General features: G+C 37.8%; 1 protein-coding gene across 1 annotated transcript in view; it reads right to left on the bottom strand.

Moving 5' to 3' along the window:
• Positions 1-7,554: 7,554 nt before the first annotated feature.
• The window catches only part of EDEM3 (ER degradation enhancing alpha-mannosidase like protein 3), a 63,556-nt gene continuing 44,832 nt past the window's right edge, over positions 7,555-26,278 (bottom strand). Inside the window, 4 exon segments of the mRNA XM_023754732.1 lie at positions 7,555-11,220; positions 11,223-11,317; positions 20,847-21,032; positions 24,266-24,431. Coding sequence (XP_023610500.1) covers positions 10,921-11,220; positions 11,223-11,317; positions 20,847-21,032; positions 24,266-24,431 — 747 coding nt within the window. The 3' untranslated portion in view covers positions 7,555-10,920.

A 26,278-nucleotide genomic window follows, 5' to 3' on the forward strand; every position in this document is an offset into this window, starting at 1 on the left:
AATTGATCTGAATTAACTGCATGCTCTTAGATATTTTTTTAAAAAACTTTTTATAAACATTTTAATGCATACACATTTTTTTTATTGGGCCGTACTTTTCTTAACCATTACCCCACAGACATGTAGATTCTGTCCAAATTTTTCCTCTTATTCACAATATTTGAATGGAAATTTATGTCTACCCCCTAATTATTTCCTTAGATTCCTAGTAGTAGATAGCTAAGTTAAAAGGAAAGAAATCATTCTAAGGTTTTGATGTGTACCGATGAATTGATTTCTAGAAATATTGCACCAATTGATACTTCTACTAACAATAGAAATAAAACAAAAATAAACACAAACAGATAAAAAGTATAAGGAAAAGAACTTGTAACATAGAATTTGGTGAATATTTTATTGCCCAACTTCTCTGAAAGGAAAAGAGTGTAAGTCAGTGTGTCTTTGAAAAATTTTTAAAGGTTTTATTGAGATATAATTCACATAGCATTCACATACAATTCACCCACTTAAAGTGTGCAATCCAGTGATTTTAATAGAGTCACAGAGCTGTGCAAACATCACCACAGCCTAATTTTATTTTATTTTTAAAATATATTTTATTGATTTTTTACAGAGAGGAAGGGAGAAGGATAGAGAGTTAGAAACATCGAAGAGAGAGAAACATCGATCAGCTGCCTCCTGCACACCCGCCACTGGGGATGTGCCCGCAACACAACCTAGTTTCAGAAGGTTCATTTCATTCCATTGTCACTCCCATTCCTTCTCTCCTCATCCTCCACCGCCTGAGGTGACCATGATTCTACTTTCTGTCTCTATAGATGTGTCTGTTAAGGACGTTGCATACAAATAAAATCATATAATGTGTTTATATGATTTTTGTGACTGGCTTCTTTAACTTAGCATTATGATTTTGGGATTTGTCCAGTTGTAGCATGTGTCCTGACTTCATTCTTTTTTATGGCTGAATAATATTCCATTGTATGAAATTCATCAGTTGATGGATATTATGGTTGTTTCTACTTTTTGGCTATGTATAAGTAAAGCTGCTGTGAACATTTGTGTACAAGTTTTGTGTGTAGGTATATATTTTATATACCTAAAATGAAAATTGTTGGTTTATAGAGAAACTATATTTAATTGTCATGGAAACTGTCCAACTGTTTTCCAAGCAGCTGCACCATGTAAATTTCTGCCAGCATGTATGTATGTGGGTTCCAATTTCTTCACATCTTCACCAGTGTTTGCTATTGTGTCTTTTTTTATTATAGTCACATTAGTTGATGTGAAGTGCATATCTCATTGTGTTTTTTCATTTGAGAATAATTTTATATGTTTCTGGATGCAGCATGCTAATGTCTAATTAAGGATTTATGTGTCTGTGTTCACAGGAGCTATTCTTCAGTTTTCTTGTTATCTTTGAATGGTTTTGGTGTCTTAGTAGGAGACTAATAGAACAGAAGGGGAGTCTTCCTGCCTGTTCTACTTCCTGAGAAAGTTTGTGAAGGATTGGTATTATATATTTTAAAAATATTTGATAGAATTTACCAGGGAAGCTGACTGGGCCTAAGCCCAGATTGAGAATTTTTTTTATTACTAATTCATTTTATTTATTCCCTCTTGGTTGGTGTATTCAGATTTTATACCTCTTCTTGAGTCAGTTTTGGTATTTTGTTCATTTTATGTAAGTTATCTAAATTGTTTCCATAAAGTTATTCATCGTATTCTTATAATCATTTTAATTTCTGTAAGGTCAAAGGGGTTATCTTCTCTTTTATTTCTGATTTTGGTAATTTTGCACATTCTTTTTTCCTACTGGTCGATCTAGCTAACGGTTTATCAATTTTGTAAAACTACCAACCTTTGGTGATATTGATTTTTTTTTTTTTTTTTTTTTTTTTTTTGGTGATATTGATTTTTTATGTTTTTCTATTATTTCTTTTATGCTTTGATCTTTGTTATTGCCTCATTTTTGCTTGCTCTGTTTGCTCTCCCTTTTCTAGTTTCGTAAGGTGAACACTGAAGTTGTTTATTTGAAATGTTCTTAATGTTTGATGTGTCCATTTATAGCTATAAACTTCTCTCCAAAAACTGAAGGCTGTGTAGCATAAATTGTGATATGGTGTGTGTGTTTTTTTCCATTTAGTTCAATTATCTTATGTTCAGAGAACATACCTTGAATAATTTCGATTCTTTTACATTTATTGAAATTTGTTTTATGGCTTAGCATATGGTCTATCTTGAAAAATGCTCCATGTGCTCTTGAAAAGAATGTGTGCTGTTAGGTGGCGAGCTCTATAAATGCCAGCAGGTAAAGTTGGTTGCTGGTGTGCTGGCCTTCTAGACATTTGCTGATTCTCTGGGTTTTTGCTTGTTTAACAATTATTTTTGAGTAAGCTATTAAAATATTCAACTATATATTTCTTCTTTTTAAAATATATTTTTCATTGCTGATAGTATTACAGATATCTCCTCCCCCCCCCCAACCCCTTTCTCAGCCCCTATCCACCCCTCTGCCCAGGTCTTCACTACCCTATTGCCCGTGTCCATGGGCTATGCCTATAGTATATAAGTTCTTTGGTTTATCTCTTCCATTCCATTAACCCCATATTGAAGTATGTCAGTCTGTTCCATGCCTCCATGCTTTGGGTCTTAGTTTGTTGGTCAATTCATTCTGTTCATTAGATTCCACAAATAAGTGAGATCATATGATATTTGTCTTTCTCAGTTTGGCTTATTTCAGTGAGCATAATATTCTCCAGGTCCATCCATGCTGTCCCAAGGGTAAAAGACCCCTCTTTTTTTTCTTTTTTTTTTTTTTAAAGCCTGCGAGTATTCCATAGTGTAAATGACCCACAGCTTTTTTATCCACTCATCTACCGATGGACACTTAGGCTGTTTCCAAATCTTAGCTATTGTAAATAACGCTGCTATGAACATAGGGGTGCATATATTCTTTCCGATTGGTATTTTGGGGTTTTTAAGATATATTCCCAAAAGTGGGATCACTGGGTCAAAGGAAAGTTCCATTTTTTAAGGAAACTCAATACTGTTTTCCACAGTGGCTGCAGCAGTCTGCATTCCCATCAGCAGTGAATAGGGTTCCCTTTTCTCCACATCCTCCTCAGCACTTGTTGTTTGTTGATTTTTTGATGATAGCCATTCTGACAGGTGTGAAGTGATCTCTCACTGTGGTTTTAATTTGCATTTCTCTAATGATTAGTGACTTTGAGCATTTTTTCATTTCTCTTGACCATTTGTATGTCTTCTTTGGAGAAATGTCTACTATTTAGGTCTTCTGCCCATTTCTTAATTGGATTGTTTGTCTTCCTTTTGTTGTTATATGAGTACTTTATGTATTTTGGATATTAATTAACCCCTTATTAGATGTATCACTGGCAAATATGTTCTCCCATAGAGTGGGTTCCTTTTTTATTTTGTTAATGGTTTCTTCTGCTGTACAAAGCTTTTTAGTTTGATGTAGTGCATTTGTTTATTTTCTCCTTAATTTCCTTTGCACTAGGAGATGTATCCATAAACATATTGCTACATGAGATGTCTGAGATTTTACTGCCTATGCTCTCCTCTAAGATTTTCATGGTTTCATACCTTATATTCAAGTCTTTTATCCATCCTGAGTTGATTCTTGTATATGGTGTAAGTTGGTAGTCTAGTTTCGTCTTTTTGTATGTGTCTGTACATTTTTCCCAGCAGCATTTGTTGAAGAGACTGTCTTTACTCCATTGTATGTTCTTGCCTCCTTTGTCAAATATTAACTGACTGTAATGGTGTGGGTCCATTTCTGGGGTCTCTGTTCTGTTCCATTGATCTATATGCTTATTCTTGTGCCAGTACCAGGCTGTTTTGGTTATAATGGCTTTGTAGTATAGTTTGATATCCGGTGTTGTGATCCCTCCTACTTTATTCTTCTTTCTTAAGATTGCTGCAGCTATTCGGGGTTTTTTATGGTTCCATATACATTTTTGGAGTGTTTGTTCTAGCACTGTGAAGTATGCCATTGGTATTTTAATGGGGGTTGCATTGAATCTATAGATTCCTTTGGGTAGTATACTAGTAGGCATTTTAATGATATTAATTCTAACAATTCACGAACATGGTATATGCTTCCATTTGTTTCTTCCTCTATTTCTTTTTTCAATGTCCTATAGTTTTCCAAGTCCAGGTATTTTACCTTGGTTGTTTATTCCTGGGTATCTTATTTTTTTGTTGTTGCAATGCTTTCTTAGTTTCTCTTTCTTAGAGTTCATTATTGGTATATAAAAATGCCCTTGATTTCTGGATGTTGATTTTGTATCCTGCTACCTTGACGAATTCATTTATTAAGTGTAGTATTTTTTGGTGGAGTCTAGGGTTTTTCTATGTACAATATCATGCCATCAGAATAATGACGGTTTTACTTCCTCCTTTCCAATTTGGATGCCTTTTAGCTCTTCTTCTTGTCTAATTGCTGTGGCTAGGACTTCCAGTATTATGTTGAATAAGAGTGGTGAAAGCGGACATACTTGTCTTGTTCCTGTTCTTAAGGGAAACACTTTTAGTTTTTGCCCATTGAGTATTATGTTGGCTATAGGTTTGTGACATACGGCCTTTATTATATTGAGGTATGATTCCTCTATTCCCACTTTACTGAGAGTTTTTATCAAAAAAAATGGTGCTGGATTTTGTCAAATGCTTTTTCTGCATCTGTTTATATGATTAGGTGGTTTTTATCTTTTGTTTATGTGATGGATCACATTTATTGATTTGTGAATATTGTACCAGCCTTGCATCCCTGGAATAAATCCCACTTGGTCATGGTTATGATCTTTTTAATATATTGCCAGATCCAATTTACTAATATTTTGTTGAAGATTTTAGCATCTGTGTTCATCAGGAATACTGCCTGTAATTTTCATTCTTTGTAGTGTTTTTATCTGGTTTTGGCATTAGGATAATGCTGGCTTCGTAAAAAGAGGTTGGGAGTGTTACTTCCTCTTACATTTTTTGGAATAGTTTGAGGAGGGTAGGTGCTAGTTGTTCTTTGAATGTTTGGTAAAACTCCCTTGGGAAGTCACCTGGACCAGGGATTTGTTAGGTGGGAGTTTTGTGATTACTGCTTCTGTTCCCTCAAGTCATATGGACTCAGCAGGCAGATGGGTTGGTAGTTAAAGTCATTCTCATCTGTGTTGTTTTTTTTTTTTTTCAATGAACTATGGGGTGACATCTCCAGATGAGTGACAGGCAAGGAATATGGGATATTTGAAAAGAAAGGTGGTATGAAAATTTTCTCAGAGTGGGAAAATAAATTAGCTAGAGAAATGTGGTTGGAATTTGGGTAAGTATTGAATCTCATTTGAGATATGTGGGCATGATTTAAAGTGAGGCCAGTTAGCAGTGGAGGTGTGATTTCATCCAGTTCTAACAGAATCAGTGAGTAGTTGGGATTAATAAGATTTAAAGTTTTGCCAAGTTAATTCAACAGGAAGAGAGGTTAATGGTGAGTTGGTTGGGAAGCGAAGGGTGATGGATTGGATGGAGGTCCTAAAGAATTACCCAACTGGACGAGTTGAGAGAATAGGAAGTAATGATTAGAGACTGAGATCAGAGGACTTTTAAAATTTTTTTTATAATGATACAATAAGGCAATTGGGACTGGAAGTCAGTTAGCTTAATGCCTCAGTAAGGCAGGAGTGGCTGAATAAGCAGATTAGCCCTTCTAAAGGTAGCAGCTGGGACTGACTCCTGAATTTGATTTACTCTGCAAAGGGAAGAAGCAGGATGGGAGAATGAGGAAAGGGAGTATAAGACAAGCTATCCTGCAGTGATTGTCAGCTTGCCTCTTGGACCTAAGGTCAATGGCTTTTCTTAGAGGTTCAGAAAAGATAAAGGTGGGGATTCCTATGTAAGATGTGCCTCATGTTGCTGCAAAACTCCAGCACCAGGGTGGTGGTGGGGAGAGTAGCAGCCAGTTCCTTAGTATTAATTTCCTCTACCTTGGATTACTTTTTAGGGACTTTGGTTCTCTCCTCAACCATGTGAGGGAGGGTTTCATTGTTTTTGTTTTAAGAAATCCCATCCCATTATTGGGTAGAGATGTTCTCTAACATACCGTAGAACTTTTTTATTTTTATTGATTAAGGTATTACCTATGTGTCCTTATCCCCCCATTGTCCCCCACTCATGCCCTCACCCTCCCTGGTGTCTGTGTCCTTTGGCTAGGCTTATATGCATGCATACAAGTCCTTTGGTTGCTCTCTCCCTTACCCCGACCCTCCCCTACCTTCCCCTCTGAGGTTTAACGGTCTGATCGATGCTTCTCTGTCTCTGGATGAACAAAAACGGATCCGTAGAACTTTTGAGTATTTTTCCTGTCATCTGGATGGCGAGTACATCCTGTGACTTAACACATTATGGACCAGCAGTTTTATTCCTAGCTTTACCCAGCGGCCAGATAAGTTTCTATTGAACGAATACAAAAAAGGTTTTACAGAAATGTTAAAGGCACGCTTGAAAATTAAACACCCACTGCATTTTGAAGTTATTTATTACATGTTCTTACAAGCTAATATCTTTGTAAAGTATTCTTGTGACTGGTCACAAGTCTTAGAAAAGACGAGAATTCTCGTGATCCACCCGCCATGTGTTAAGACAAGCCCAAGGGTCTGTCAGCGGCCTCCCATTTGCTCTGTGGAGGGGAGTGGATAAAAACTATAGACCTCCAGGCTTAGAAGGCTTTGAGAAAGATAAGCCTTACTAGCAGACAGGTGCCGACACATCCTTCCCCATTAACCAGTAAATTACTTCTCTTAGAAAGACCTCTTAAGTTTGCTTTATTCCGAAAAGCAAGCTCACCTTTGAAATCTTCCAAGAGCTACTATGGATCCTTTAGCTCTTTCCTGAAATATTGGTGCTTTGTCCTACAGGAATGGAGGCACACGGACCGGAAAGAATGCCCAGAGAACCTACGAATGGATGCTACCATTTCTAAATGTCAGTCCCCGCTGGGAAGGTCGTGGCCGAGCACAGAAAGGTGAGTCGAAACTGAAATGAAGGTGGGAGGAGGGGTGAGGCCTGGCAAAGGAAGGGAGAGGACAGCACACTGGAAGGAACACGGGCTCCCAATGCCAAGTCACCAAAGGTGGGGCTCGGGGTAAGATGCTTAGAACTTAAGTCTTTGTTTGCTCATCTTTCAAGAAAGTAATGATCAATAAATACTACTATTATTAGGTCTTTCAAGATATCTGAGCTCAGAAGCCCTGAAATAGTACAGATGAAAAGCACAGGATCTGGAAGTGGCTGCTAATAGAAAATGTCACTGGAACTGAGGTGAGTGCTACCTTTGATGACAATATTGACACTGAATCACTAACTCTACTCGGAGGGTCCTTGGCACTGGCGGAGCTGTTGAAGGTACGTTTGTGTTTCTTTACCCTAAGATGTCCCCTACATTTACTCCCCTGGGGTAATATAGAAATTAAAGGAAAGATGACTTGAAAAGAAAACATTTTAAAAGAGATCAAAGTATAAACATATGCAAAGTGACACTAAAAGTTCAAATTAAAACTAGACCAGGATATTTACATGTTTTATTAAATCTTTACAATCAGTAATTATAATCAGATACACATTTATGTACAAGGATTATATACATTTTGCCCAGACTTTTACATCACAGTACATAGTTTCCCTTAGAAATATTGTATACATTTATCATTTATCACCAAACAATAAAATCCAACAACAGTAGTGTTACAGCACCTGTTAGTACAGACATCTTTTTCATAAATTACATCATAAGAAAATATACGGCTGTAAATTGGGCTTTTAAAAATGTCTCTTATAAAATCTGAACATACAATATTTCATTCACAGAATGTTTTTTTTCTATGTTCTGACTAAAGCCTTGTGCAGAAAACGACCGGTTGGAATATTCACTAAATGCCCCCACCTAATAAACAATTATAAGCACTATTTGAATTACTTATGCTGAGCTTTCTTTATGATGAATTTGGCATGGGGTTTGGTGAGAGAACAAATGCTGGTTTTACTATGAAAAGGGCTGTGTGACAGTAATTTGAGACAAATTCTCGAGGGAGTAATTATCAGAGCGTGCACAATTTTTCATTTTACTCTTTAATACTGTGAAGTAAAAAGTATAATGTCAAAAATTATTTGTTCTGAAACAATAACTATGTTCTTGTTGGAAGCCTATTAAGGTTAAAAAGAAAACCTACCCAACAAAATATCCTGCGCCAAACTAGTAAATTACAATTCTTTCACATCTAAAACTTTATGGGAAATAAGGTATTGCAGATTAAGGGAATATCATTTCAATGGACTCTGATAAGCAGAAAAAACTACAGCTATTTTTAGTTGGTAAACAAGTTAAACTTAAATACCTGAATTAAATACTTACTCTAATAACTTTCAGATAAAAGCCTTACTTGATTCCAGGTTTGTAAACATTGTATAAATCCTTCTTAGTCAATTTTATGGCTGTGGTGATCACTTCAGCTCTATTTCTATGCAGTCAACAGTTAACTGAGGTAGACCAGATGTTTCTAAAATTCAGGGTTTCATAGACTCCCCCGAATCTTTAGGAAGTAAATAAAATCTCTATAGAAGGTATTTAAAAAAAAAACTCTAATGCTGTTGGAATTTTTTAATGAACTGAAAAACTAACTTCATGGCAGTATGTCAAATAAGAAATGTAGAGGCAATGTTAGAGTTATACCTTTTCTTAAATGGGGAAAAAATCAAGTATAATTCCTTCTGGGCGCTGAGTGTAACTTAATTTTCTTTCCTGTCTTATTAAGGATTCACTTTCCTAAGCAATTTGCTTCTAGATCTCAATGAATGGCAACAGCTCCCCCTAATGGCCAAAGGAAGGTAGAGTGGCAATAAGCTGGCTTTTCCTTGTATGCCACAAAAATATTTGCTGGGGAGAAAAAAATGTTGTTTTGATAACTTAGAAAAGTGAGATTTAAACAACAATAGCTCTGAGCTACAAACAAAATCAAATCACTAAATATAAGGCTTCTGGAATCAAAGTCTTAGAGGAACATCTGCTCCCTTTTGCCAAGCCCCAATCCTATAAATCAAGGCAAGTAATTAAGCTTCAGCTATTTTGGCAGCTTTACAATTAAAGTGAAGAAAGCACTATGTCTATCCCGCCGTGAACTCTATGTATTATAGTTCTATCTTCTTACGCCAAATTTCACATGCAGTGACTAAAAAATATCCATTTTGGTGTCAGGTTTAATCAATGGCCAATGAAGGTCTTGTATACTAATCTACACCCCCTAAGTGAATTCTCTATTAGATTTATGGTTCACTGACCCAATTAAGTTTAGCTGGAGTTTCTGAAAGCAGCGATTTTTCCTCTTATAAAAGAATACATCTACCTGGATCTAAGACACACTGTACATGAATATACACAAGTACAATACAGCACTGCTGTTTTTTTTAACAGCTTCATACACAGTTTCAGTTCGTCAGTACCTCAAAACTGTCTTAGGAGAAGGTTATATGTAATGTCATGGTAAAGAGAAAGAAAATTAAGTCTCACAAAAAATATGCCTTTAGAACACATTCAGGTAAATTAAAAAAATAAATAAAATGAATAAAGTTATGATTTCAACTACAGGACTGTCTACAGATATCAACAACAAAAAATTTAATGTGGCCAGCTCCAGACTGCCACCAAAAAAAAAAAATTTATTAAGCTATATGGCTGCATGTTAGTTGGTACTGTGTAAGTTTTCTACACAGGTTACCATAGACTAATTTTCAAGTCCATATCAGAAGGAATATTTGTTTTAAAAAGAAAAAGCAAAACTTAAAAACCATGATTCAACAGAAAATGTGACAGGCTCCTTAGGTACAACTTTAGAAAGCAGAGTTACCCCAGGATTTTGGATCACTACCACAGCATGACCATGGCTTCCTAAGACAGAAATGGAACAAAATGTATTAAGCTATCAGTCACCTGGGCCTTGTGGCTCAAACTGCATACTAAACCTGGGATGGAGTAAGGCTGATGACTAGAGGGCATCGCCTCTAAGAGAACGAACTGGAAAAGGTTTGTCATTCACCCTGTAAGGATCTAGCACTAAGTTCCACTTCAGAGCAGTCACAGCTTTCCCTATGGAAGGCCCCATGGCCAGCTCTTATTGCAACATTAGTTTCTCCCTTGCTCCATTTTTCAAAAGTACTAAGTAACCAATTTCCACAATATAGCAGATGACCTTTGTACCTGGTCCCAATGATTAGTCCTTATGCAGAGAACTCACTGAGAAAGCACACTGGCTTCACCTTTGGTTTAAATGAAAAGGACATTGTTGGGGGGGGGGGGGAATCAAGTCATCTTGATCATCTGTTACACAAGGAAGCAAGTGAAAGCGATGAGCAAGACTGGTCTCACCGTGAACACACTTGCTTCAGAACCACTTAGGTCACTTTGAGTGTTTCTGTGAAGGCAGCACAACCAGGATGCCCACAATATGGTCGGTGACTCTAACCCCCAAACCTAGAGTGTCACGCTTCCTTTAATTAGGAAACAACACGAGCTCCTGCTCCCCACCCCACTACTAACCGGATCTGTTTCTCGTCTGTCCAGAGCCTGCAGAAACCTGGATCCGAGGCGCGTCCGCCAGTAGTCTTCTCACGGCCTGAGGCACTGCAGGGGGGTGCGGTGCTGCCATCGAGGGGACTGTGAGTTTCCATTTCTCATGGGACAGTTTGAAACAAGGTCAATTCTAGCATAGCAAGCTCCAGGCTCCTATAACCAACTATCCCAGTCAGAATGCGGTTGCTCGTTACCATACTAAAGCCTCCCACTGGAGAGCCTGCTTAGTATGAGGGTGTCTATTAACCACAGTTTACCTACTCTTTTTAAATACCTACCACCGATTCTTCAGTGAGTCATAGTTCGCCCTTCTTCTGCATCTCCTTCTCCATCATTTCAATTGCTTCCATATCCTCATTCCAGTTTGCTAGTATGGGGTGCACGGGCTGGGCCTCCTTACCCCAGCTGACATTGGGACTGGAATCTTCCTCAGTTTCTGACTGTTCTTCATCTTCATCTAAATATGTACATTCACCACCAAAGCCTGTAGGCCCATGGTTTTCCGTGGGATCAGAATTCTGGGAAGGAGAAGCGCTTGCAGCGGCGCTGTCCGTAGCTGCTGGGGATGATGATTCTGGGTGAGAGTCCAGAGGCTGTCCTCCGGAGACGCTCCATCCACCAAATCCACCTCCTGAGAGCCTGGTGTGGTCTGTTCAGCACTCTGATTCTGAGACTCATTTTCCGTTTCAGGATCTGTGTATGAAAGAAACGAGTTTCATGAAACTTATACCCTAAGAGGGTATCACACGTTCAAAAGCATACTGGGTTTCACAATCAAATGAAAAAATAAAGTTTACTGTTCTGCATTAATATGTTTTTTTTTAAACAGTAATATTAAATTATTGGTTTATAATGTGACAAGAAAAAAATAAACATGTTTCCAAATAACAGATAAGACTGCCTTCAATGGATGTGAGTAAATGCCAAGATATACACTAAATAATACTATTAAAATGCATATACATTTTGCATTGTAGCTCAAAAATTTATTAAAGTCTGGGAAGCTTGCATATGAGAACATATTACATATTAAATAGAATTTTAAACAGCACATATCATTGCTATATTTTAAGATAAAAGTCTTTTGGAAAGTGAAATCCCCACTCAGTAAGCCATGAAAATGCAGATAATACAAAAGGTTGGATGATTTAAAGGCATTAATGTGATTGGTTAAATAGAGTATTTTCATGAAGACAACAACTGAGTTATCTGTTTCATTTTGTAGGTCTAAGAATTATAAACTATAATCACCCTAAAATCCACTGGAGGGCTAACTAGTAAGTTAAACCCTCTTGTAATGAATACATAATGAAAGCATCAGAGGCATTTTACTTAGGGTTCTGACAAAGTGTTTAAATAGCGGCTATGGCCACCTGCTGCACCCTCCTCTCCCCCCATCTCTGCAGGTCAGCAAACACCTCCTGAGCGTCCACTGCGGGGCAGGCACTGTGCAAGGTGCTAAGGGTAAAACAGGCAAAAACAAACACCAGATATGCCCCTATGGATCTTATTATGGATCTTATCAGTTGGAGAAAATGACATTTCCACAGAATCACAAAGTAAATGGAGAACTCTGACACATGTTCTTAGTGCCACTGTAATCAAAACAACCTGGTACTGGCACAAGAATAGGCATATAGCTCAGTGGAATAGAATAGAAATCAACCCAAGCCATTATGCTCAATATTTGACAAAGGAGGCAAGAACATACAATTGAGTCAAGATAGTCTCTTCAATAAATGGTGTTGGAAAAATTGGACAGATACCTGCAAAAAAAAGAAACTAGACCACCAATAACCATCATACACAAGAATAAACTCAATATGGATAAAAGACTTAAATGTAAGTCTTGAAACCATAAAAATTCTAGAAGAAACCATAGGCAGCAAAATCTGACATTTCTTGTAGCAATGTGTTTACAGATACATCTCCTAGGGCAGTGCTCGGCAAACTGCGGCTCGAGAGCCACATGCAGCTCTTTGGCCCCTTGAGTGTGGCCCTTCCACAAAATACCAAGTGCAGGCGTGCACATACAGTGTGATTGAAACTTCGTGGCCCATGTGCGGAAGTCAGGATTTTGTGGAAGAGCCACACTCAAGGGGCAAAGAACCCGCATTGTGGTTCGTGAGCTGCAGTTTGCCGAGCACTCCCTAGGCAAAGGAAACTAATAAACAAATGGGACTACATCAAAAATAAAAACTTCTGCACAGCAAAAGAAACCATCAACAAATAAAAAGGGAGCCCACTGGGAGAACAGATTTGGCAATGATACATCTGATAAAGGGTTAATATCCAAAACATATAAGGAACTTACATAACTTAACAAAAGGAAGATAAACAATCCAATTAAAAAATGGACAAAGGACCTAAATAGCCACTTCTCCAAAACAGACATACAGACAAGAGACATATGAAAAAATGCTCGAAGTCACTGATCATCAGAGAGATGCAAATTAAAATGATAATGAGGTATCACCTCACATCTGCCAGAATGGTTATCATCAACAAATGGCAAGTTTTGGCGAGGATGTGGAGAAAAGGGAACCCTAGTACACTGCTGGTTGGAATGCAGAGTAGTGCAGCCATTACGGAAAGCAGTATGGAGTTTCCTCAAAAAATTAACTTGGAACTGCCATTTGACTCAGCAATTTCTAGGAATATATCCTAAGAAACCTGAAACACCAAACAGAATGTATGCCACCCCTATGTTCATAGCAGCACAATTTACAATAGTTAAGATCTGGAAACAGCCCAAGTGCCCATCAATAGACGAGTGCATAAAAACGCTGTGTGGTACATTTATAACATAGAATACTATGCAGCAGTAAAAAAGAAGGATCTCTTACCCTTTGAGACAGCACGGATGGACCTGGACAGTATTATGCTAAGCAAAATAAGCCAGTCAGAGGAAAGACAACTAACACATGATCTCACTCATATGTGGAATCTGATGAACAAAATAGATTTGAAGACATAGAAGCACAGAACAGACTTTGGAACCTCAGAGGAAAAGTGGGGGAGGGTGGGTGTGAAGAGATCAAAGAACTTGTATGCATATATGCATAACCCATGGACACAGACAACAGGGTGTGACGACCTGGGGTACGTGGTGGGGATAGGCTAGAGGGGGTCAATGGAGAAAGGGAGGGGACATATGTAATACTTTCAACAATACATATTTAATTTCTAAAAAAGGGAAAAGGAGATTTGAATGTTTCCTTCAAAAAGTGACACTTGAAAGGTATTTTTTTTAAAAAGTGACATTTGAGCTGAGATTTATAAAATAAGTGGAATTAGTCAAAGAAGTGGGGGAGATGGGCCAATTCTAAAACCAGAAAAACTGAAGGAAACACAGGCATGCAGGCAGGTATAGGTGGGTGGTCCATACACACCAATTGATTAGGTAGGATTACCTGACTAGGGAAGTTTTACATTCTCAGGGTGTATGTGCTGAGGGAGGCAGGGGTAGGGGGGGTGGGCCCACACATTCTTTTCTAAGCTGTGAAAAAGGTGCATTTTAACTGAGACAATTAGGAAAATTGGGGTGCCCAAGGAAGAGGAAGCAGGGCTGCTTAGAGCTCATAGATGCTAGGTTACCCTAAATTCTAGGGAGAACAACAAAAAACCTTCAAGTTTGTTTCTAGATGGCAATAATCTAGTTTAGAAGGAAAGGGAAAGGTGCAGTGCTATGCCATCTAGAAATCAAGATTGTACTTAGGTAAAACAAAAAATTACCCTAGGTTACCTACTATACAACATTATTTTAGAAATCTAGCTAACACAACAGGATAACAGAATAGTCACTGTAAATATAGAAAAAGAAAAGATCAAATTGTTTTTAGATTGTGTTGTATACTTAAACTCAAAGCAACTCTTAATTTTAAAAAATACGATTAACATAGTTTGATAAGGAAGGTAAAAATAAAATATATACCAATGATCCCTCTATAGTAGCAAGTACACTTTTCATAATAAAAATAAAAGCTACAAAATATAGAACTTAATTTATTATGAAAGATACATGGCCCATATTGCTTAATACTATAAAATCTTAATGAAAATGTAAAAGAAGATCTGATTAAATTTATAAGTAAGGATAAGTTCCTGGATGGAAAGTCTTAATATTTAACAACATTTTCCCATTTATATGTGTATTTAGGAATGGTGTATCAGAAACACAGAAGCAAAAGAAGATTAAATATTTTTAATCCTCACCCAAGGATATGTTCTTACTAATTTTTTTAGAGATGAAAGAAGAAAGAGAGCGAGAGAAACATCAATGTGAGAAACACCAATCAGTTGTCTCTCATCCCCACCCTGATGGGAAATCAAACCGGCAACCTAGGTGTGTGCCCTAAGAATTGAACCCGCAACCTTGTGGTATATGGGATAATAGTTCAACCAACTGAGGCCCCTGCAGGTACAAAATTATTAAGTTTTAATAATGAAAGGACAAGGGAACTTTGGGCAGAGACTTAAAGACTGGATGTTCTACAGTCGTTCATTCTTTACTGAAAGCAAAGATTCAGAGATGAGAAGAAGGTAAAGCAGCACAATGTAATAGGACCAGGGGCGTTTAGGGATTGCGAGGCATTTCCAGAAAGAGGGAAGTGACTTTGCAAATGTAAAAATGCATGAGAAAAATGACATGGCTGGACAGAGACGATAGGTACCTATCAATGCCGCTAACAAAAATGATTTCGGCGCTACTTTCCTGCAATGAGGCCATCTGCATACAGACTAGATTTTTCTCCTCAGAATCAATTCCTTTCCCACAGCAACCCAGCTTCTACAGTCCAACCTTAGAACACGCTTACCCCAATCAACTTGCGGGGGAAAGGCTTAGGAAAAGTTGCTAACACGGGAACACTGCCAGTCCAAAGCAGGGACCTTTCTTTTCTTTCCCCATTTTCTCTGGCTGCCTTTCTCAGACAGACACAAATATAGGAGTAGCCCTGAAAACATCTGCCTGTAGCTGTCAAGGCTCTGCGGGCCTACCTGCAACTGCAAACATAAAAATGTATTGAAATACTGATCTCTTTTTCCCTTGAGAAAAGGAAACTGATTCTTAATTGTAAACTGTTTCAAGTTGGAGCTACAGGCAAGAAACACAGTGTCGCCGAAACCGGTTTAGCTCAGTGGATAGAGCGTCAGCCTGCGGACTGAAAGGTCCCAGGTTCGATTCCGGTCAAGGGCATGTACCTGGGTTGCGGGCACATCCCCAGTGGGAGATGTGCAGGAGGCAGCTGATCGATGTTTCTCTCTCATCGATGTTTCTAACTCTCTATCTCTCTCCCTTCCTCTTTGTAAAAAATCAATAAAATATATTTTAAAAAAAAAGAAAAGAAAAGAGTCTTTTGTTCGTGGGCACAGGATTAGCATTAGTATTAATAGACTTTGCATTTTGGAAAGATGGAACACATGAGAGACAGGGCATTAAAACTTCTGTGGATACAACATTCCCCGTGGTAAATTACTCATTCTTTACCTCTGTGTACAGTTCTTATTTACAGGAGATACATCCCAAGACCCCCAGTGGGTGCCTGAAACCACAGAGAGTGCCAAAACCTGTATGTACTGTTTTCTTCCTATACATACACATCTATGAAGAGTTTACTTTATAAATGAGGCACAGTTAGATATTAACAACAATAACTAATAACAGTATAGGACAGTTATAACAATATACTGTAATAAAAGTTATGCGAATGTCTCTCGCTTTCAAAATATCTGATAACTGATCTGGCTATTGACTAAGGGGCAGGGAGTGTGCACAGCATCAATATGCTGAGTGATTCACATTCAGAACAGCAGGCAATTTAAAACTTAGAAGTTGTTTACCTCTGAAGTTTTCTATTTAATATTTTTGGAGAGTGGTTGACCAGGGTAATTGAAACTATGGAAAGCAAAACTGTAGATCAGAGGGGACTCCTGTAGTAAGATATGTGAACATCCTTATTAGCAGACAGGACTACTGTAGATAGTTCTATATGAATGGCTGGGCCTTATCATCTGAATCAGAAGGTGGGGGTGGGAGTGGAGGCTAGTTCTGGGGCTTCTATTCTGTATTAATATGTGGGAAGAACTGCTTCATCAAAATGTGACTTTATAAGGGAAATACGTAATTGTGGAATGAGATTTTTAGAAAGAGCAATCTGGAGGTCATTTTATTGCTCAGATTTTAAGGATGCTATCATTTGGTATAATCCCTCGATAGTACAGTATGTCAAGTTACATAGTTGGGAGATAAAAAGCGGCACCTCTTGGTCTTGTTCAGTGTTTCTCCAAGTGTACAACTACCTGGGATGCTTATTTAAAATGTCATATTCTGATCCTCTGCCTTCAGAGAGTCTGATTCAATATTCTGTAGAACTCAGGAATCTACACTTTTAACAATACACTGGCTGGTTCTGATGTGGAAGACAAGCATGACGTATGCAGTCATAGCCCAGGACAAATGAACGATAACCACTACCAACATTAACTTCTTAGGATATTCCCCTAATAAGTAGTTGATTTCAAAGAACTATTATCACTGATTTTTTAATATCGATAAATATTAATTATACTGCAACTTGTTGCTGATTTAGTCAATATAGCTGTACAGTTCTTGAAAGAGCTATACAAGGAGAGTTTTCTTAAGACTTTTGGTCAAAAGATCACTCTATTACAGAATCACAGTTCAATAAATGTATAGACTATCAAAATTTTAAAAATACATACTATAGTTTAAATAACACCCCTTTACTGCAAGGTTCTTAAGGGAATACTGTTCAGATAAAATTTTTTTGGTAGTAGTAGAACTTATCTTTTCTTATATCCTATCTCTGTTATAGGAAGCACATGCTTTTAATTATCTCATAGTCCTAACCCCATGCACCCTGACAAACATACGTGTTTTAAAAACAAGTCAATATTTTAAAGAGTTTGTACTATATTCAAATAAAAAGTGATCAAAAGTAATACATCCAAAACAAAAGTGTCTTTGATAGTGACTCTTGCACGGACAAAGACTAGTGTGAATTCTTATTCCATGGGATATTTAATTTATAGAATTTGTTATAACAGGATCAATAAAGAATTATTATGGGACAGCTGACTAGACATGAAATAATCTAATCACATTAAATCAGATGCTATTTTGGCATCCACTGAACCAAATTTATATATATATGTACATGTGTATGCATATATATATGTGTGTATATATACACATACACACACATATATAGATAATTTGAGGCCTATTAATGAAAATACTTACTACTATTAATATTGTAGTTTGGAATCATTTTACCTTTTAATATTGCTGCTGAAATTCCAATGGTAGCAAAAAATAGGGGGAAAAAGCAAAGGTATTAAAGAGTTACATGGAGTAACAATTTGTCTGTTAGATGTGCCTAAATGCATAAATGTAGGAAAGAATATCTGAGTTTAGAAAAAGGGCTCATAAAAAACATCAGGTACCTAGGAGGATAACAGAAGATTACAAATCCTTTCTGTTCTGCTCTGTTTCCATCTTTTACATCCTTACGTGCAAGATACTCACTCCACTGCTCTTAAATAGCAGACATGTGAAAGAAACTCAAAGAAGAATAAAGAAATACAAAAGGACAAGATAGTACAATGATTTGGCTAGCAGTAGATTATTGCTAAACTTTTTTTTTTTTTTTTTTACTGCTCCACTTGGAAGTTATAATGAATTAAATCAGATATATATATATATACACTGAGTGGCCAGATTATTATGACAGGCCAGATTATTATGACCACCCCATCAGTATTTTGTTGGGCCACCTTTTGCCTTCAATACTGCGGCGTTTCTTCTTGACATTGACTCCACGAGATGTTGAAAGGTGACGCGAGGAATCTGACACCATGCCTGATGAATAGCGCTGTCCAGTTCTGTGAGATCTGATGGTTGTGGAACCAGCTGCCTGATGGCTCTTTTAACTTCGTCCCACAAATGCTCAATTGGATTGAGATCTGGTGATTGTGGGGGCCACCTAAGCAAGGTAAAGTCTCCCTCATGTTCTTGAAACCACTCCTGCACAATACGAGCACCGTGGCATGGCACCATGTCTTGTTGGAAGAAGCCATCTCCATTGGGATACGCAATCAACATGATAGGATGAACTTGATCAACAACGACACTTAGGTATGTTGTGCTATTCAGACGTTTATAATGATCTGGCCCTCTAGCAACTTCAGCAGGAAATTATAGCTAATTTGCCTACAAACGTCAGGTGGTCATAATAATCTGGCCACTCAGTGTATACACACACACACACACACACACACACTATACACACACTGAGTGGCCAAATTATTATGACCACCTGACGTTTGTAGGCAAATTAGCCGTACACTGCATCGTATGGGATATGGAAGCCGAAGGCCTGTTCAAACACCTTTGCTGTCTGCAGTTACCAAGATAAAACGTCTCCAATTCGCACAGGAACACAAGGATTGGACAGTCGAGCATGGGAAAAAAGACATGTGGTCCGATGAATCACGTTTCCAGTTACATCATGCAGATGGCAGAGTGAGAATTTGGCGGAAACAGCAAGAAAGCATGCACCCCACATGCATGAGTACAACCCTTCAAGCTGGTGAGGGCAGTGTTATGGTTTGGGGCATGTTTTCCTGGCATGATTTGGGCCCTTTAATTCGTGTGGAACAACGTCTGAATAGCACAACATACCTAAGTATCGTTGCTGATCAAGTTCATCCTATCATGTTGATGGCGTATCCCAATGGAAATGGCTTCTTCCAACAAGACAATGTGCCATGCCATGGTGCTCTTATTGTGCAGGAGTGGTTTCAAGAACATGAGGGAGACTTTACCTTGCTTAGGTGGCCCCCACAATCACCAGATCTCAATCCAATTGAGCATTTGTGGGACGAAGTTAAAAGAGCCATCAGGCAGCTGGTTCCACAACCATCAAATCTCACAGAACTGGACAGTGCTATTCATCAGGCATGGTGCCAGATTCCTCGCGTCACCTTTCAACATCTCGCGGAGTCAATGTCAAGAAGAAACGCCGCAGTATTGAAGGCAAAAGGTGGCCCAACAAAATACTGATGGGGTGGTCATAATAATCTGGCCACTCAGAGTGTGTGTTTGTGTGTGTGTATGTGTGTGTGTGTATGTCACGTTCAAAGGCTGTTAAATCGCGTTGTTTACCCGTATCTTCAGAAAAAAATCACTTCTACTGTTGTGGTAAACAACCTGCTTCCCTATTTATAATGGTCTGGCCCTCTAGCAACTTCAGTGCGAAATTATAGCTAATTTGCCTACAAACGTCAGATGGTCATAATAATCTGGCTACTGTGTGTGTGTGTGTGTGTGTGTGTGTGTGTGTGTGTGTGTGTATAACAAACAAACATCCCAGGGGGTTCAACAACCCTATAGAAATTATACAACTCTATTCATTTAAGAGGGGTGGGAGGAGTATAGCTCTCTCTGTAAGTGTCTCTGGTGGATAAGAAAAACTGCTACCAAAACAGGATCACAGTCTATGTTGGATGGTTCGCTTTCCCCTCTATTCCTGGGTGTGAAACTATAAAACAGTAAGACATTGCCTTTATACAGTAACTTGGGTTTCAAAGATCTTTCAAATTACCCACAAACGCTTTGGCCTAGAGAGGAAGAGGTAATCTCACGAAGTAACAAGGCTTGCCATCTTGTTCTTCAGACATCACCATCTGCAATTCTTGTAACCTATAAACAGATCTCTGTGGAGAGAAGCTGCTGGATTTCTACTGCCTTCACTACGACTGTGCTCATTTGATTATAGGTGGCTGGTGAAACCTAATTACTATTATGTTGTATACAACACCAATCTACACAATCTCTTTTTACTCCTTATAAAAGAGATGTAAGATGCATTATCAGTGAAATTAAATAGTGAACACCTGTGGATATTAAAATGACTCTCTGGATGTAATCTCTTGTATTATCATCACTGGGCAGAATCAAAGCAAAAATTATAAATTACGTATTAAAATACAATTCTAAAAACATCCTAACTTGGCAAACAAAGCCAAATAAATGTTTTACTACTCTTCAAATGAAAAATATATTTGGAAATCATCTTTTAAAAATTGTACTTATTTTACCAGTAATCCAAAAATAACTTCTTGTTACTCACTTTTGTTGTAAAACCAGTAAAATTAATGCTGAACTGCATTACGGTAAAACAAATGATTTTATCCATACCTCGATCTTTTGCTTTGTCAGAAAGGAGCACTTCCACCTCCTCATATTCCTGGATAGCATCCAGTATAATACTTCCTTCTTTACTGAACAGGAACAGCATGGGGATCTTGATGTCATCTGTGTCCTTTCCATCACCTGCCATCTGGAACAGAGGGGCAGTATCACTGCTGCTTCCCTCATTGTCATCTAGACACAAACACAAACATATCAATTAAAAAGGTCTACCTACTAATTGCTACCATTTTGTACCTGTTGGCCGCAATGATTTTATGCACCAAGAACCATAAAAACAACAAACATACTTTTTGGACGCACTAATTCTATTCCTAGAAATTTATCCTGGGAAATAATTCAAAAGAAGTAAAATGATCTATGCCCAAAGAAGTTTACTGACGTGCTTGCTATCTATATTTGTGAACTTTTACAAGAAAATATTACAAGAAAAGAGTATAATATAAAAGTCTATGATTAGGACAGTAAAAATTTTGTATGCTTATGAAAAAGCCTAGAAATTGAAAAATTCAAAGACCTGGTTGGATGACAAAGATAGAACTATAAATAAAATTTTATTGTGCTCTAGAATTCCCTCTAATGGCATAATCTTCCTTTACAAAATTACAAATTCATATTCTTTTTTATATTCTATTCACAAAGAATAATGATGACTATAGCGGTTTTTCCTCTATAAGTAGGATCAAGCACTGGTGTCAGTTTACATTGGTTAAATACTAGTTGTAGACTGCTAAATACTGTTTTACTGGCGATGCCAGTACTATGCACCGCTAATCTCACATGCCGGTCTGCCTAGAGAATCTGCCTGTCCCTCCTCTGAGGACTCACTCTGCTAGGCCCTGCTAAGTGGAGAATACCATGTAGGACCCATCCCCTTTGCAATAACTGATTAAACAAAGGACGGCTTCCTGACCCTCAGTGTCTCTGGGGAAGTGGCACACAGACTGTTTCAGTTAGCAGTGGGAATGGCCACTTGAGAACTGATGAGCAAAGAGGGAGAAGGCTGGTGAGAAGCTGGAGAATGAAGCAGAATTGCAAAGAAATGCAGAGTTCTGCCATGTCTCCAGGACCCCGAGATAGAGACAGAGATGTGAAAAACGTGAGCTGTCATGCTCCTGATGATTTTCAGCTCCCACTTCCACTTCCTCAGAATGTTCAGTTCTATTTCTTACTCTTGGGTTCAATGAAAATATATAACCCATTTCCATGTAGTAAACAAACCTCTCAAACTAGCTTAAATAAATGTCTCTGCAGCTGAATGATTTCTAAGATAATCCGTACTTCTAGTACTTGCAATAAAAAACAACTAAGCCTCAATTTGATCATTTATATATAACTAGAGGCCTGGTGCACAATATTAGTGCACTGGGGGGGGGGGGGGGGCCTGCCCCCCCAGCCCGGCCTGCGCCCTCTCGCAGTCCGGGACCTCTTGGGGGATGTCTGCCTGCTGGCTTAGGGGAGCAGGACTAAGTAGGCAGGTGGACATCCCCCAAGGAGTCCTTAGCACTGCCTCAGAGGCAGGAGAGGCTCCTGCCTCGGCCGCTGCACTTGCCAGCCATTGAGCCCAAATTCTGGCTGAGCGGCGCTCCCCCTGTGGGAGCACACAGACCACCAGGGGGCAGCTCCTGCATTAAGCGTCTGCCCCCTGGAGGTCAGTGCGCGTCATAGTGACCGGTCGTTCCGCTGTTTGGTCAATTTGCATATTAGCCTTTTATTATATAGGATTAAAACCAGTGAAAAACAAACAAAATGTCTCATCAGAAATAAAAAAAATACTTAAGGGAAAGAAGTTACAACACAAGAAAGTTTCCCTTCAAATTAAATTTTCTGAGAATAAGGATCATAGCCTCTTAATTTATTTACCCACAGAACTCAGTATAGGATTCTGTAACAAATAGAAAATGTCAGCCTTGACAAACTTTGCAGAGTAGAGAGCACATGGGAATTAGAGACTTCATCACAAAACAGGGAAACTCTAAAATACTCTGCATATGTTCCAGACTTTATTTTCACTATTTTATATTTTTAGTCTCAGTAAGAGATGTTCAAAATGATAATGATGCCAAGCTATTAAATTCTTCAAAAAATAAAAAGAAACTCATTGTGGAAAATAGCCAAGGATAAAAAGATGATTTCAGTCAGGCATCAGCAACTTTTCATGTAATTGGTCAGATAGTGAATATTTTAGGCTTTTCAGTTCTCTGTTGCAACCACTCACTCCACCACTGTAGACTGAAAGCAAGCACAGATAATATGTAAACATACTGGCATGGTGGGTGCCAATAAAACTGCTTTACAGAAACAGGCGTGGAGCTAGAGTGGGCCTGCAGGCTATCGTTTGCCATCCGATTTAGGTTATTAAGCAGCATTCTCCTACTACTACTTAACTAATGGAATTTATACACTCATTAAATCAACATTGGAGTGCCCACAAGGGATAAACAAAAGGAATAATAAATACTTTTTCAATGAAATAAATCCTAATATTTTTAATGGCTTACTTTTATTTACCCTAAATTCAAAAAGGAAATCTATCCTAATTAGAAAGAAAAAATTCAAAATGGATTTCCCCTGTGAGAGAAGCTATGCAGAAGAACTAACTGTGCAATTAGGATGTGACCTCAGGTCTTTAGTTCTTTCTAAATGTAAATTCCTCCCTACTTAAAGCATAGAAAAAAATTATATTTTCCCTGGCCTGCTTGTCGTGATATAAATGATTTCCTACAAAAAATAAAAAATCAAAGCACACTGGTTGAAATGCATGAGTGAAATTATTTAAAGTTTGTAATTTCAGAGGGGAAAGACCTAAGGAGATGTAAAGTAACTAATGCTTATACCTATGATATGTCAGCGATTATGCTAAGAAATTTTATATATATTATTTTCAAACCTTATAATCACCTAAAAGATATTACCACTTTCACTGAAGCTAACAAAATATTCTACTGAATAAACAGATACACTAAAGCTGGGCCAACATTACACCATGATTTTGTGGCAGAGCCAAGAAGTGCGCCTCCATATGTCTGATTCCAAAGCCTGAATGTTTGAGGCAGAATGGGCATTTTCAATGGCTCCCACTGGAGGTGGCAGGGCTTTGGCTCTTGTGGGCAAATTTTCTTATTCATGGTGTTGGGTGATTTTACCTCTCCCCTCAACCCACCTTTACACCTGTCCACAAGTAGTTTTACTGGCATTAATATACAAAAACCCATATTTAGACTTTCAAAAAAGATATGAGACCTACAGAAATTTGAGAGCCACTGGATTACCTATTCACTATGCTGTCTAGTGAAATAAAAACACAACAAACGTTTTATATAATTTTGTAAAACAAAGGGGGGAAAAATCCTAAAAATTACCTCCTTCTAGTCAACAGAATGATGCTGATGTGGAGGATGACTTACCAATGACGATGCCACCGATGGCTCCAGCATTCTGGATGTTGCGTGCCTTTTCTGCAAACATGCACTGTCCTCTTAGTAGCAAAGCAATTTTTCCCATCACTGCCTCGGGGTTAGTAAGCTCTGAACAACCATTGTATGGTTTACTGCTTGCAACAAATCCTCTTGTCTGTCAGAAATAAAAGTGACTTCAATATTTATTTATCTTCCCAAATCGCTATCTAGTCATTAAATAAAATTTGATATATAAAGCTTTAGGTAGACCTTGTTTCTTTACTAATGGTAACATATCCAGTATATATATTTGGAATAAATTTTGTTTCGAACATTTTGCATGTCATAGTACACAACCAATATTTATTTCTATTGTGCTTTGCAGTTTATAAAGCATTTTTACATAAATTACTAAACCTGATCTTTATAACAGCCTTGAAAGAAATACAGATAATTCATTTTATATATAAGGAAACTGAGACGTTACGTAATTTGCTCTAAGACACAATGTTAGTAAGTAGTAAAGTTGGAGCCTGTAGCCAGATTTACGACACACCCATATCCACGCTTACAGCAGCTGGGAACCACTATAAAACCATCATTGGTAACCAGAAACATTTTTTGAAAGAGGAAAAAAATAGATTTAGTCTACATGAATCTGCAAGCAGCTCTTCTTTCTAGAAAATTAAATGAACCAAAAAACTTTTTTAAAGATATTTAGTGTAAAGATGCTTTAATATTCCTCTAGAACAGCAATTTTCAACCTTTTTCATCCCATGGCATAAATTACTAAAATTCTGTGGCACACCAAAAAAAATATTTTTTGCCAATCTGACAAGAACTAAGTATAATTTTGGTTCATTCACACTGAACAGCTATTGTTGTGTTGGCTGCTGTCATTTTTTAATTTGACAATCTAAGGGAAAAGAGGTCAGTGCTCCTGACTAAATAGTCAGATACTGCATGTTTTAAAAATTCTTGCAGCACACCAGTTGAAAATCGCTACTCTAGAATGTAAACTAGACAAGGGAGGGTGTAAATTTTTACTGGTTTGGTAAACTTGATAGATTGTAAACACCTAGAACAGTGCCTAGATATAGTAGGGACTCAATGAAGAGTTGCTGAATAGATGAGTCAATCCATAAACCTGCAAAGCTTTCAAATACACACTAGATTTAGTCTAGATTAGGGGTAATAGAGTTCAAAGAGCATTGTCATTAGATTATCAGCATACTTGGGTTCTGGTTCCAGCTCTGCCACCAATTAGTTTGATGAACTTGTGAACTGTTCAACTGTGCAGGTCTTTGTTCCCTATGTCAAAACTAAGAGGAAAATCTAGCCCAGTGATCTTCCATGTCTGCTCAGTGCAAGCTCAGCATCAGCTCTCCACAGCCACTTGGGCACTTTGGCTTTAAGCCTCCAAGTCAGATTTTGGTTCAAAAAAAGGGTCTAGCAGTTGTTAAAAAATCTGAAAACCGCCCTAGCTGGTTTGGCTCAGTGGATAGAGCATCGGCCTGTGGACCAAAGGGTCCTGGGTTTGATTCCGGTCAAGGGCACGTACCCTGGATGCAGACTTCTCCCAGGCCCAGGCCCTGGTCGAGGCTCGTACAGGAGGCAGCCAATCGATGTGTTTCACTCACATAGATGTTTCTCTCTTGTCTTTCCCTCTCTCTTCCACTCTCCCTAAAAATCAGCTGAAAAATATCCTCAGGTGAGGATTAACAAAACAAAGTCTGAAAATCATTTCAGATAAAGGTACTAATTTAGAGACCAAAAATTGGACAGTAAATGACCAATATTTTAAGTAAAATTTTATAAACATATTGTAGATGTACATTATGACTCAAAATTTACAAGATATACTTTTAACTTTTATTTTATTTTGGAAAAGTGAATATTTAGGTTTTTTAAATAAATATTTAAAAATAGGTCAATTTTTAATTAGAAAAGAGACTAAATCTAAATAGAAAAAAAAGAAATTAGACAATACTTAAATAATATTTTTAACTCAGTTTCAGCAAG

This window comes from Myotis lucifugus, unplaced genomic scaffold (assembly GCF_000147115.1).
Source record: "Myotis lucifugus unplaced genomic scaffold, Myoluc2.0 scaffold_65, whole genome shotgun sequence".
In the NCBI taxonomy this organism is placed as follows: domain Eukaryota; kingdom Metazoa; phylum Chordata; class Mammalia; order Chiroptera; family Vespertilionidae; genus Myotis; species Myotis lucifugus.